The sequence below is a fragment of the Pristiophorus japonicus genome, chromosome 1, assembly GCF_044704955.1.
Source record: "Pristiophorus japonicus isolate sPriJap1 chromosome 1, sPriJap1.hap1, whole genome shotgun sequence".
In the NCBI taxonomy this organism is placed as follows: Eukaryota; Metazoa; Chordata; class Chondrichthyes; family Pristiophoridae; genus Pristiophorus; species Pristiophorus japonicus.
This window is the reverse complement of record NC_091977.1, coordinates 519,227,485-519,241,463: the sequence shown is the minus strand read 5'-3', so window position 1 is coordinate 519,241,463 and position 13,979 is coordinate 519,227,485. Positions and strand designations below refer to the sequence as shown.

The 13,979-nt window shown below is 40.6% G+C and overlaps 1 protein-coding gene across 1 annotated transcript in view; it reads right to left on the bottom strand.

Moving 5' to 3' along the window:
- Nucleotides 1-3,109: 3,109 nt before the first annotated feature.
- The window catches only part of LOC139277572 (probable aminopeptidase NPEPL1), a 31,670-nt gene continuing 20,800 nt past the window's right edge, over nucleotides 3,110-13,979 (bottom strand). Inside the window, exons 8-12 of the mRNA XM_070896218.1 lie at nucleotides 11,849-11,949; nucleotides 11,253-11,376; nucleotides 10,030-10,206; nucleotides 7,212-7,322; nucleotides 3,110-5,212 (exon numbers count right to left, since the gene is read on the bottom strand). Of these exons, the coding sequence (XP_070752319.1) occupies nucleotides 5,051-5,212; nucleotides 7,212-7,322; nucleotides 10,030-10,206; nucleotides 11,253-11,376; nucleotides 11,849-11,949 (675 nt within the window). The 3' untranslated portion in view covers nucleotides 3,110-5,050. The remainder of the gene's footprint in view (nucleotides 5,213-7,211; nucleotides 7,323-10,029; nucleotides 10,207-11,252; nucleotides 11,377-11,848; nucleotides 11,950-13,979) is intronic.

Sequence of the window (13,979 nt, the reverse complement as noted above, 5' to 3'; positions counted from 1 at the left end):
CACAGATTGGCAGGATGTGACAAGTGGTGTTCCCTAAGGATTTGCACTGTGGGCCTCAGCTTTTCACCATGTGTATCAATGACTTGGATGAAGGAACGGAGTTTTATATACAAGTTTGCAGATGACACTAAGATAAGTTGTATAGATGTGAACAGGACTTTACAAAAAGGGACATGGATAGATTGACTGAGTGAGTCACCAGAATGATACTGTGGCTTAAAGGGTTAAATTATGAGGACAGGTTGTACAAACTTGACTTGTATTCCCTTGTGTGTGGATTGAAATTTTCAAGACTGAGATTGACAGATTTTTATTAGGCATGGGGATCAAGGGATATGGATGAAAGGTGGGTAAATGTAGTTACAGTACAGATCAACCATGATATAATTGAATGTTGGAATAGGCTTGAGGGACAGCTTACTCCAGTTGCTATTAAATCTGCAATCCTTTTTCTTCTAATAATAGGTACTTTGGTAAAGTGCTTCACAAAGGGAAGGGAGGACAGATACTGTACAGAGTTACAAGATGAGTTAAAGGAGATGACTGAATGTGTGACCAAAAAATAAGTTTTGAGGGCACTTTTAAAGATGAGATACAGTAAAGCTGAGACTTAATAAGAACATTCAAATAAGCATAAATATGGCTGATGTCTCAGCCAGCACTGAGAATGAAGGATGAGGGTAGAAATACATGTTTTGATGAGGAATAGGGTTATGATTTGAAACTGAAATCAAGGTCAAATGGCACACTGAGATTACACATCATTGGTTCAGCCTGAGGAGCATTCAGGAAGGGGGAGGGGGGGAGGAGGGGGAGAAAGAGGGGAGTGTAATAGAATGCAGAGTTTTCAAGGTAGCTGAAGGGTGCAGCTTTAGTCTTGCCCATATGTTAAGTGAAGATTCTGTAGCAATCATGAAGATGTAAAACCGTCAGATAGCAAGCAGTAGTCATGGAGTTGAGGGTAGTAATGAAGTGATAAAATGCATCATCAGCAGACTTTTAAAAAAAATTTTAGTTCCTGGGATGTGGGCGTCGCTGGCAACACCATCATTTATTGCCCATCCCTAATTGCCCTCAAGGAGGTGGTGGTGGGCTGCCTTCTTGAAAAGCTGCAGTAAGGTATATTCAAGACAGAGTATATTCGTTGAGTATATTCAAGACAGAGATCAATCGATCGATTTTTAGACATTAAGGGAATCTAGGGATATGGGGATAGTGCAGGCAAGTGAAGTTGAGGTAAAAGATCAGCATGATTTCATTGAATGGTGGAGCAGGCTTGAGGGGCCTAATGGCCTTCTCAAGCTCCTATTTCTTATGCTATGTTCTCCCACAGTGCTTGTTAGGGAAAGAGTTCCAGGATTTTGATTCAGCGACGATGTACGGTGATATATTTCCAAGTCTTATTAAAGTTAAATCCATGTTTGCAAAAAAATGTGATTGAGGGCCAAGTTAAGATGAGGTATAGGAGGAACTAAGTATGAAGCCTTGGGACATGCCATCAGAGACCATGTGGGGAGAATATGAGAAGCCATTGTAAAGGTGCTAGCTAAACTGGGGAACCATGAGATGGTGCCAAAATTAAAGAATGGTAACTTGTATTTATATAGCATCCTAGTGCTTCACTCAGGATATCTGAAAGCACTTCACATAGAATAAATTACTTTTGAAGTGCAATCACTATTGCTATGGAACACAAACATGGTAGGTTCCATGAGGGTGACCCATGGAGAAGAGGATAAAGTGGGTAACCATAACAATGCCACCAGGAAGCAGAGATAGGGGAAAGGAGGGCTAATATTGGTTGCAGTGTCAAAAGATGTCACAGGTGATTTTGACCAGAGCAGTTTGTGTAGTGAGCAGGACAGAATCTAGACTGTAGGGACTCAAACAATGGGTGGTGGGTGAGGTGATCATGGAGCTGAGGTGATGATATGCACCAGGAGGAGAGTGCGATTAGAAATAGGGTCAAAGTTGCAAAGGCCAGATGTATCTGGATTGGTAGATAAAGAATAGTTTAAAAATTAGCAAATGTTTGGGCTGAGGGATAGCAACGTTCAACCCCATTTGATAAATGGGACATAATTTGGCAACAAAGTACTTTGGCCCGTACCTCACATTTGAAACTTTGCCCTTAATGTATATGTACGGTATCTGTACTGCAACCAAGGAGAAATGTTTTTGCATGCCAACACAAACCAGTCTACCACAAAGCAGTCTACGAGAGGAATAAACTCGTTTACAGGACACAGACCATTCTTTTGGTGAAGATTGCAGGCAGTTGTGGATAGAATTGGTGAATCACTTTTCCAGCTCCGCAAAACGCGAATATAAATGACAACTGCGGTTCCCCACACTGCTGAACTCCCAAGTGATTGAGCTCTTGAAATACTTCCATTGACATAACTTCCTATGCCAAAGTATGGACTAAAAAAAAGGGTGAAATGCAATGCTCCTTAAGGAAACCTGGAGCCTTCATTTTCCCTCGACTTTTTTCACCGCCCCACCGATTGGGATTCCTCAGAGACTTACCTAAACTGTTGGGGACCAATCCCATGGGTCCGCAGCAGCGGCCCTCCCCCCCCCCCCCCCCCCACACCGAATTCCTGATCTTGCCAGCAGGCCAGGCAGCAATTCCTGTCGGGTTTGGGCGGGAGTTTGATCCTGAACATTGGAAATGAGGCCGGGTAGTTAAAGCCTGTTCCGCCATTCAATAAGACCATGGCTGATCATCGACCTCAACTCCACTTTCCTGCCCTGATCTCCAGTCCCCTTGATTCCCCTAGTCTCCAAAAAAATTTATCTATCTCAGCCTTGAACATACTCAGAGACTCAGCATCCACAGCCTTCTGGGGCAGAGGTTTAACAACCCTTGTAATAATCAACATGGTTCTCTGGCATTTTTAGGAATGAATCAGTGTGGCTCAGACTTGTTTTGTGAGTGAAATTTCACAAAATGCAGAGAAAAACCAAGCCGAGGAAATGCATAGGTAAGCAAGGTCAACACTGGCTTACAATAATGATTCATTAAACAGACAAGAGAATAGTGAAAAGTGTCAAATTGTTTTATGTACATCATTTCAAATGCATAAAAATATACAAAAATCACTTTATATTTGGGCAAGACAAATCTTCACATAAATTGCTTTATAAGTATATGGGAGGTAGAGCCAAGACTATTCATTATACAAATTTGATAAACTCATTACAACTTTTTGCTACTCTAGAATTAACATAATCAGACAAGGTTAATTCTCCAAATTTAAACAGAGCAGCTCTATGATCACTTGATTTTTAAAAAAGCATTTAAATTTTTTGTGTCTGCGACGGGGAGACAAAAAAAAAGGAGAGTTTGAGTCACCTTGTAAGCAATGGATGTGACCTCTAAACAGTTCATCTCAATTTTTATAGACTCCACTGTGCAAATGAAGCTGGCAGTAGTTTCTAAAGTACATACATTTCATAAAAGTTAAAAACCTGATCGTAGTCCAGAATAATATAACCAACATCCCTGTGGGTCTCCATGCAAGAAATGGTGGGATTAAAGCCATTGCAACCTTTAGCAAAGCTCAGACCTGGGCTTTCAATTCAATAAATGGTGCTCAAATTGGATACTTCAAAATCCCTGTGATCGTGCAACTATGGTATACACACAAACGGGCCTGTTTTCCAAAAAGAATGCATATTTAAGGCATCAAGTCAAGTCCATTTGTGTCGAAGCTTGGTGAGGCTCATAAGACACTGGCAATTCTTAAAAGGGAAAGCAAGGCCGGGTAGAAGTAGTTTTAAAAAAGGAAGGCAAGTGTAACAACAGTACTTTTTTGCACCAAGAGAAAATACGCTGACCAGAATTTGCTGACATTTTTGTAAATATGTCAATCTCATTGCTCACATGGAGAGCCTCGAGTTGGGTATCTTTCCCTGCTCAGCTGCTCCAGCGATGTGCTCAATAGGGATCGCCCATATGCCAATAGATAGGAAATAGCAAAACCACAACTTCAGACTGGCCTGAGAATCATCTTGTACACACAGGGCGCCAGGATACCATGCATTCCTAGGGAGTCCAATCATTTCTTGGGGACCCCCCCAGTCAGAGGTCTGAACCCCCAATGTTTTCTATGCAGCAGCTCCAGGACCCAAGGGGGCACACACTCAGTTGGCAAAACTACCACAGCAGCCTAGAAGGCACTGCTACTCAATTGCAGAGTCGACAATAAAATAAAATGATTTTAAAAAAGAGAAAATTCTGCTGACTATATATTATTTTATATGAAATGTACTCCTCCAGACTTCACAAATGCTTGAAGTAACATGGAAGTAGAATGCCAGCACTGCAGTTTGCCTAAAAACCTGAGTAGTTGCCGAAAGTCATTTCCCCCCCAGAAAAAAAAAACAATTCCAGGATTCAATGACAATCCTTTAGCTTTAATATGGCCCATTCATTTGCTCCAAGGACGTTGGGATCAGCCCGTCAACCCAGTAAGCCTTCTCTCTTTGCAAAAGAGGGGAAGAACTGAATACCAGCTCTGGCAACATCCCACAGGAGGACAGGCCTTGAATGGAGAGACACACGCAAACGAACAGGGCTGCGGAGGGCTACTGGTGAAGGTGGAGTGATCCGCAGCCAGTTTATAGGCCGAAAAGCATGTGTATAACCCAACCTGCAAGTTAGGCACCAATAACATGATCAAGGACTTTTTGTCAGTGTATAGCAACTTAAATCAAGAGAAAATAAAACTTGTAAATATCCTAGGAGGTGCTTGAAGAACTATATTTAAGTTGTGTGAAAAATTTCACTTTTCTTCTGCAAGTAGATAAATCACAAGTTACAGTAATAAAGACAAAGTGACATAGATTCCTACTGGGCCATTTGAAATTTAAACTTGGATTGCGACCTAATTTATAGCTACAAATGGCAGGTGTCCGGCAAATCTCCGACATCAAGGACGCAGTTGTAAGAAAACTGCTGTGTGAACCTAAATACTAACACACAAGCATAATTGTCCACATCCAATTCCACACAACAAACAATGAACACAACCTCAAGCGGAATTCATACTAGTCGTCTCTTTTTGGAGCAATTTTCCAAGGCATTGCCAGCTTCTGCAGCAAAGGTAACACCAATTGGTGAAATGAGGTTCAACAGTGCATCATCGGTTGCACGACCAAACAATGCTAAGAGTAGTGCCACCCCATAGCCTGTAGCACGTGCTCCCTGATGGGAAAAAAAGTGTAAACGTTAGTTTCTCTGCTCTTACACACACTGTCCCCTTTACAGAAAATGTAAAAGTCAACTACAGTGGAATTGAGAAGGAGGAGGAGAATTTTCTTCACTCAGTGTTCTGAATCTTTGGAATTCTGTACCCCAGAAGGCTGTGGACGTTGAGTATATTGAAGACTGAGATGGATATATTTTTGGACGCTAAGGGAATCAAGGGATATTGAGCCAGAAAGTGGAGTTGAGGTCGAAGGTCAGCCGTGATCTTATTGAAGGCCTTGGAACGTTTAACTAAGTTAAAGGCCTTATATAAATAAAAGTTATTACTAATAATGGCGGAGCAGGCTCAAAGGGCCGAATGGCCCACTCCTGCTCCTAAGTCTTATGAAGGATCCTTTTAGGGAAGCTACCAAAAGATACAATGTAGAAACAATCCATTGCATAGAGAGGCGCAATTTCTCATTATTTCCTTTTCTTGAGCAATTAAAAATAACCTTTAGAACAATTTATCATTAATCAAACCATTTGTAAAAAAAAACAAGCTTCAAGTGGTTTAATGTTGTGAAACTGCAGTATAACCCCAAGTTATTCAGACACCCTGAGACTGAAATAGTATTGCAGATTTGAAATGACACTCAACTGATAAAACAATTCTCATCCAAAAATCAAGTGTAAGTCAAGTGTAAGGCGGGTCAATACGCGTTGGTCGGCATCTACCCTGCAGCCTGGCGTTCCACTCTGCTCCTCAATTAAAACATCCCAAATGCTCGCAGGAGTGGGGGGGGCCCCCCCGAGTTCTCCCCAGGTCCTCCCAGAGTACACCAGGCCTTCAGCGCCTCAGACCAATATTGCTGTCCTAGGTTACCCATGCTTACCAGACCCAGGCATCATTAAATCACCCTCTCTCCTCCCAAGAGTAAAACATAACACATGGAGGTGAAACCAAGAAATGAATGTAGAAAAAGTTAGAGAATAGAAGACAAGCACAGGGGCAGTTGCAGGAAGAAACAAGTTTTACTGTGACCACCACCTTGTAAGAAATAGTTGTATAAACATCTGTGACTATAAACTAATCAAATTAAATTAGCAAAATAGAATTGTCAGTCACGTTGCATTTGAAGATACAGGCCCGGATTTTATGGTGCTTCCGACATGTGCTGTCGGAAGCCCTCAGAATGGCCCTGCAAGGATTCCACATGGTCTGTGAAAACTTGGAACTTGCGATCTATCAAGTTTCGTTTGGACAGATCCACTGCATCCGCTATAAATTCACTTTTTCTGGTGCACAGTTGGGCTATTTGTCTAACCACTGCCCAGCAAATACCCACAAAACCCTTACGCCTGGTAAAAGCAGGCACAAGGCCTTCTTTGAGCAGCGCAAGGGTTAAAATATATTTTTTAATTAAATGATTTAAACATTCACTTACATTTAAAATTAATTTTGTTAAATTTAGTCCCTTTTTAAAAATGTTTCAATTTATTTGACAAAAAACACATTTTTATTTTAAATGTTTAATTAAAGAGTATGTTAATTAATTTGGAACCTGTAATCATTTATTTTTATTGAAGTGGTGTGAAGCTTAATTTATTAGGTGATTTCTATTATGCTTATGGGGACTCTGTTCGTCAATGGAATTCCTATAAGCACAATAGGAATCTCCCTTTGTCATTGGTTGGCCTGGCCCACGTGATTCCAGGGACCCTTGCGAACCGCATGACCCTGGGATGCGTGGGCCTTTACACAGGCGTAGGCCTGCAGGCCCAGGGCTGCAAGAGTCCGAAGCTCTTGGGACAACAGGTAAGTATGGAGTTACCTTTTGGTTTGGAGGCGTCAAGCCTCCAACTGCAATTTCCAGGCCATTGATTAAACAATTGGTTTAGCATGCTAATAACATGCATTCTGAGGTAAAGAAATACAGCTAATTGAATGCAGCTAAAATTCATAACATGCAACTAAAGCATATAGAGATAACCTATTACAGAAAAGCTTACTTACAGTGTGAACTGGGGAAGCCATGTCAATATGTACCCACACTCCTGGCCAATCAAAGCCAATATGAGCTTCAATAAACAAGCCTGCACATGAACTCATAGCGTTGGCTCGATCCTACAATGAAACGGTATTAAATTGGGGTTAGCCCATTCAGCTGGTTGCCTTCAACAATTGTACAGCTTACTTGTAAACGAGCATGTTCTTGCAAACTCTGAATGTTCACATATTTAACGTGTGTATAAAAATGCACATTAAGACAAACTAGTTCACAGATACAATGCCGCAGCGATCGCCACAATTTTTGAGTTCATTTTTCAGCAGAAATGTTTTCAACATTCTCTGTTGCCCAGTGATATATAGGGCTGGATATTGCCCAACCTTGCGCCTGGTTTTTGGCGAAAAATGGTGATCAGTGAAATTCGTTGAAGTCTTGCGCTGGCAGCTTTTAAGTATCGCTGGGAAGTGACCGCCAACGTGCAAGACTGTAAAAAGCGTTTCGCCTAAAATTTGTCTCACAGTGCACCCATAGATGGGACCAAAAGAAAGCCCAGGAAAAACCTGCGTTGCAGCCCTTGGAACAGAGGTATGAAGACCGGCAAAAAAGATAAGTTAAAGTTTTCATTTTTTTTTAAATTCTTTTGCGGCGATTCGATAGAAAAGGGTCTTGTGAATGTTTTGTCATTTTTTTGGAATTTTTTTGTTGTGTTTTTTCCCCTCCCTAGGCCCAACTCGCAACGGTATCTACCTCGGAGAAAAGTTGCAGAAATTTCGCAGTTTGCATCGCAAATCCTCGTGCAACGCTGATTTTTACCGCTAGGCGCATTTTTCCCCCGAATGTTAGGCCTCGGAATCATAGTGGAGTCATAGTGGTATTTTTGGTGGAAAAATACCGCTATGACCAAAAATGGAATTTCTAGCCCATAATGTCTACTTCCCCACTCATTTACTTGAGGATTCCAAGGCTCATCCCATATCAGGTAAAGGTATGGTAATATAGTGGTTATGGTAATTGTGATCAGTTAACATCAGAATAAATGAGCATTAAAGCTGTCATATAAACCCAACTGGTTCACTAATACCCTTGTGGGACCAGAGTCTGGCCTGGCCTAGTCTATATGTCAGTCCAACAATATGTAATTGACTCTTGATTCCCTTTGAAATGGCGCCACTTAACTGTAGGACAGTCACTACAAAATAGGATCAGAAGAGAAATACTGGACGGATTTAATGGAAACAACCAGGAATAAAATCTTTCAGTTCCTTTCCTTTTTATATTTGTTCTTGGGATGTAGTTGACGCTAGCAAGGCCATATTTATTTCCCATCCCTGGTTGTCATGAGAAAGTGGTGGTGAGCATTCTCTTTGAACTGAAGTCTTTTGTGTTGATGGTGCTCTCACTATTGTGTTAGGTAGGGAACTACTGGAGTAGGGCTAGTGCTTTGCTATCCAGCTGGCTGTTCACCATCGAGTCCTAGATAAATCAAATGATCTTACATTTTAACATGGATATAACGGAAGCCATCCTATTCAGCTCTCACCAGCATGCCCTGGTGCCAGCTCGATCAAGAGCAGCATGATAAACTAATAACCGTTTCTCACTCTGAATTTTAAATTCTTAATCTTTTTGAAGGTTTACTTGCATCAGGGGTCATTCTTTTAACCATAGCTTTCTACCCACATCCATCATCAATACTGCCTTCTCTAATTGAACACTGTCAGCTTACACTGCATTCATTTTTTCCCCAATGCTGAACCAATCATCTGAGCACTAGTCACATTAAGAACTGATTTTTCAAATGTCCTCTTCACTGGACTCCTTGTTTCCATCCTTCACAAGCTTAACGCAATACAGAATGTGTGCCTGGAGAATTCCCCTATACAGATTCCCGTGCATCCAGCAATCTTACCCATACCCAACTTCACTGCTCAAAAGATCCACCTCCAAGATCCTCACCCTAATTCTGAAACCTCCAATACGCTAACCACACAATATTTGGGTAATCTTCTCCAGCTGTGTGCGCCAGCCCAGCCACTCCATTCCTTTGACTGAATTACTGTTTGAGCTCCACTCCAGTATCCACCTATAGAACTCAATACTGCCACTGTATTACATCCTCAAAAGCTTCCCAAAAACTCATGTTTCACCCCTTCAGTCTCCCCTCCTGAACCCCTTTACTTTCTGCTCAGCATCCACCTTTCTTCTGTCAGTCGGTTGCAAGAGTTCTAACCGAAATGAGCAGTCAGTGTCAGTCCACTTCCCAGCAGCTGCGGCTCTGCAGCGTAAGCTGACCCTAACTGGCATTCTCATTCAGTAATACCAAAAGGATGGAGCGGCAAGAGAAGTGGGAACATCACAATGCTGTAGTATGGGATGCTGGTCAGAACTTAGTGCTAAAGAACATTGTTGGGACAGATTAGGGAGACCTTTATTCCTCATAATGCCCATCGAGAGCTTGAAGCAAACATTGGGCGCTCAGAATGGAAAAGGTTCAATTTCCCAGTTCGAGCATGCCTCACCTTGACAAAAGATGTTGTTTTTAAACCTTCACTTGTTACAAACATTAATAATTTGTAAATTGGATAACAGCTGTTCAGTTTATTGAGCATAGTAAAAGTGTGGATGACTAGATTGACCATTTAGTTTTTTGTTACATTTTGAACTACTAGCTTTGACTTGACAAATCAATGAAGTAATAATTTCTCTGATAGGACAGCTACATTTTCAAGAGAAGCCACACAAACCTAAAAGAATGGACACAACATAATCGTCCCAACCAGAGGTGGGCAATCGGTTAGCTTTGTTAGTCCATTATTAACTTACAGCCACAAAATTTTTCATGTCTGCCACAGCAGAAGTAAATTCGCTGAAATGCAGTTCAGGACAGTAGACCATTGGCTGCACAAGATCGCCGCTGTTCTGCCCGGCTTTTACACAGGCCCATTCCCACTCTTCACTATTGGTAAGCAATCCAGCATGGTATTTTCCAGTAGCAATACCCTAGTTAAAAAAGAAAAATTATACAAAATTCTTTCGCTCAACTATAACATATTATGAGAGCCAATTCAGTAATCAAATACTATATTAGAAAATTAGATAATTATCCATGGTCATGCAGGAGCCGTGATTTGAAAGTAGGACAAGTTGGATTGGTGAAAAGCCATTATTTGTACGCCAGCTGTACAAATTGCTTGCAACCAAAAAGGACAAGGCCATGCACTGGGAGCCACTACATTGTGTTAAGAGGACCGGCAGGAGAGTTCCTACTCAGAATCCTCTAAATGTTAAGTGAAAGCTGCTGGAAGTGCTTAAAATTCTTACTCTTGGGTTGGTGTTGCAGATCTCCAGTGGCCAACCGCAAAGCACCATTAGGAATAGGGTGCCAGTCTGCCTTCTTGGTCAGCAACGGTGTGCAGCGCAAGGAGATTGCACATTGACGAGGGAGGATACTAACCAAAGAATTGTGTTCGAACTAAGTATGTAGAACCAACTAAGCTTTGTGAGGCGAACAATGCACTTTTAGTCAAAACTCCTATTTGACAGCAGGTTAGATTTGCACAATAAGCAACACTCGGGCATGCCCATTTTCCCTCCCTGATGTGCAGCATAGCAATTTGACAGATTCTAAGTAACTCTATTGTTCATAGACTATTAACCAAAATTCCATTATCCACAAAGTGGAAGCCGGTGTATATTAGGGATCATCACTGCCTTAATAACGACACAAACTGCATGTGGACCAGAACGCCAGCGATGTCCACATTCAGGGAACGAATACATTTTTTTAAAATTGTAGTGCTTTGATAAAGTTGGGTTAAGAAACCATTTGATAAGAATTTGGATATTGCTGTTTATCGCTAATCGGATTAGAAAAGAAAATACAAATCAACTAGGAGTGAAAAACGCTTATATGTAACAGCTGTGTATTTATGTTCATAATTAGTACCTCGCAGTTGAAACACCAATTTATACTCACTAACATTAGCTAACTTAATAGGATCAGAATATATAAAGACTTGTCTATAGTAATTGAAATGTTTACTTACCTGAGCACCAGTTAAAGTAGCAATATCCAAGATGATATCTGCTTTGAGATCTTTACAAGCATAGGACACCCCATCAGCCAAAACCAGGCGGCCCTCTGCATCCGTGTTATTGACCTCAACTGTTCTATTGAGAGAAGCTTTTGTAAGTGAAAGATCAAAACTGATCTTGCTGATGCCTCACTTTATTTAGTTCATGCAAACTGCTCAGTGATGGAATTTATCTGCAAATGTTTGTAAGATTAGATGTGGAAAGTACTCATGGGTTATTAAAAAAAAGTATGGTGTTAAATTGCAAATATCTGAAATAATAAACCAGTCTGAATCTGTAACCAAAATATTAACAAGTAGCATTACAGTCAACTTCATAACCTCTTCTAAAAGCTACAGAGAACATAAAATCTCACGACTATTTACCCAACAGTTAAAAGTTATGACAATACGTGGTCTTAAGTCTTATTTGTTTAAATACCGTATTCTGATGACACATTCAAGCGAGTCAGTAATGTACTAATAGATGCACATTGCAATGCCAAGATATTGCTAACGAAACAAAATTGAGGCACCATGCATTTAGCCAAGCCCATCCATTAACTCACTTTCCAGAGTACAGTCGGTGAATGTCATCTGGTCTCGTTGCATTGGCTCCAACTGCATTCTCAGCCAGACAGAACAATGCATGCAAGTTCTCTTTAAAACCCTGATTAAAAAGAAAAATGAAATTGTTGAAGCAGTGCCCTTCAGCACAACAGAAGATTATCAACAAGAAATGTTAAAGTAGGATCTACTTTAATTGTAGTTTAGTAATCAGCAACAGATGTTTTGAGCTGCAACTTAATTAGATGCCACATAAAGGCACTTATGGGAAAGATAATGGCATATGAATTGAGGTGAATGTGCCATATGATAGAGAAAGGGAGCTAAATGCAAAGTGCAGAGCTAATCAAAAAATTTTTGGACGATAAAAATATGGTGAGTAGCATTCCACAGGTCAATGCAACAACTCTTGATTATATTGGCCCGGATTTTCCGGGGCCTACAGCTGCATGCGCGAAAATCTGGAACTTGCGATCGGTCAAGAAGCTTCATCCCTGGGAAAATGAACATTTACTGGCAAAGAGTGGGCTATTTGCCCAAATACTGCCCAACAGAAACTCTTACGCCTGGTAAAAGGTGGTATAGGGCCTTCTTTTACCAGCACAAGAGTTTAAATAATTACAAAAAACTTAAAAAAATTAGTTATGGGTTATTTTTAGCCTCTTTTTAAACATTTAAATTAATTTTTCAAAAAAATAATTTTTTGTTTTAAATGTTTAATTAAATTGCATTATAATTCATTTTAAACATGTAATTTTTTTTAAATATTTGTGTTATGTACATATATTTTTTTGGTGATTCCCATAAAGCTTATAGGGATTCCGTACGTGAATTGATTTCCCATAAACATAATGGGAATCTCCTTTGATTGGTTGGGCTGGTTCACATGATCTCAGGGACGCTTCCGAACTGCATGCGCTCCTGGGATATGTGGGCCTCTACGCAGGCGAACGTGTGGAGGCCCAGGAGTGCGAGTCTCCGTGGATCGAGGGCCATCAGATAGGCTCGTAGTTTTATTGCGGTTCAGAGGTATCCGACCGCAAATTCAGGCCCATTGGGCTACAAATTCCGTTTTTGGTGAAAGCAGTATTTTGAGTCTTGCACGTCGGCGGTCCTCTGCCCAGCGGTATTTAAAAACCACTGCCACTTGAAAAAGAGCAAGACTGAAATATGTTTCCTCACTGACACCAACTTGTATTTTCAGCATCTTTATACCAGAATGATTTGCAATAAAAAATTTACAACCTCCACAATTGGATATTCTTAAACATGCTGAACCTAAATTATAGTTTGATGGCTTCAAACTGTCCCTTTCTTTTTAGGCATGAAAATTAAAGAAGGAATATGGTGTAGGTTTGACAATTTCCTCAGGGTCCAACTATTTACACTAGCGTTAACTTGTTTTAAACAATTTTTTTAATGTTCTGGCATATACTAATGAGATGCTCAAGGAATTATAGCACAAATCGCCGACTGGAAGATCGGCATAAATTTCAGCCTGAAATAAATTCCAGGCCAAAGCTTTTTAAATATTATGTACATGTAATCCTTTGAAACTACAGAGACGTGTTACTCATATGGAATAAGGAGCTGTGCTACAGCAGGTCACAACACAAAACAAGCAGGAACCGACAGAAATCAATGAGCTAGTGAGGCAGCTAATTCACTAATGTGGTCGCTCCACAAATGTATGTGTTAAGTATTTAATGTTGTAGAAGGAACTGCAACAGAAATGAAGCATCTTTGTCTATTAATGTGGATGAAGACACTGGAGGAAAACAATCCACACGTTTGCTGATGACACAGGAGTTAGGGACCAAATTGTGTGCACAGATCCAGACACATAGGGCCCAAGTTTCCACATGATTTGCGCCTGATTTTTAGGAGCAACTGGTGGAGAACGGACTATCTTAGAAATCGCAATTCTCCACATTTAAGTTTTCTGCAGTTCTAGTCAGGTAGAACAGTTCTACTTTGGAACAGAATTTTTTCTTCAAAAGGGGGCGTGTCCGGCCACTGACGCCTGATTTCAAAGTTTCCACAGTGAAAACGTACTCCAAACTAAAGTAGAATGGAGCAAGTGAAGATTTTTGTAGAACTGAAAAAACCTGTTCTACACATTAAAAAATCAGG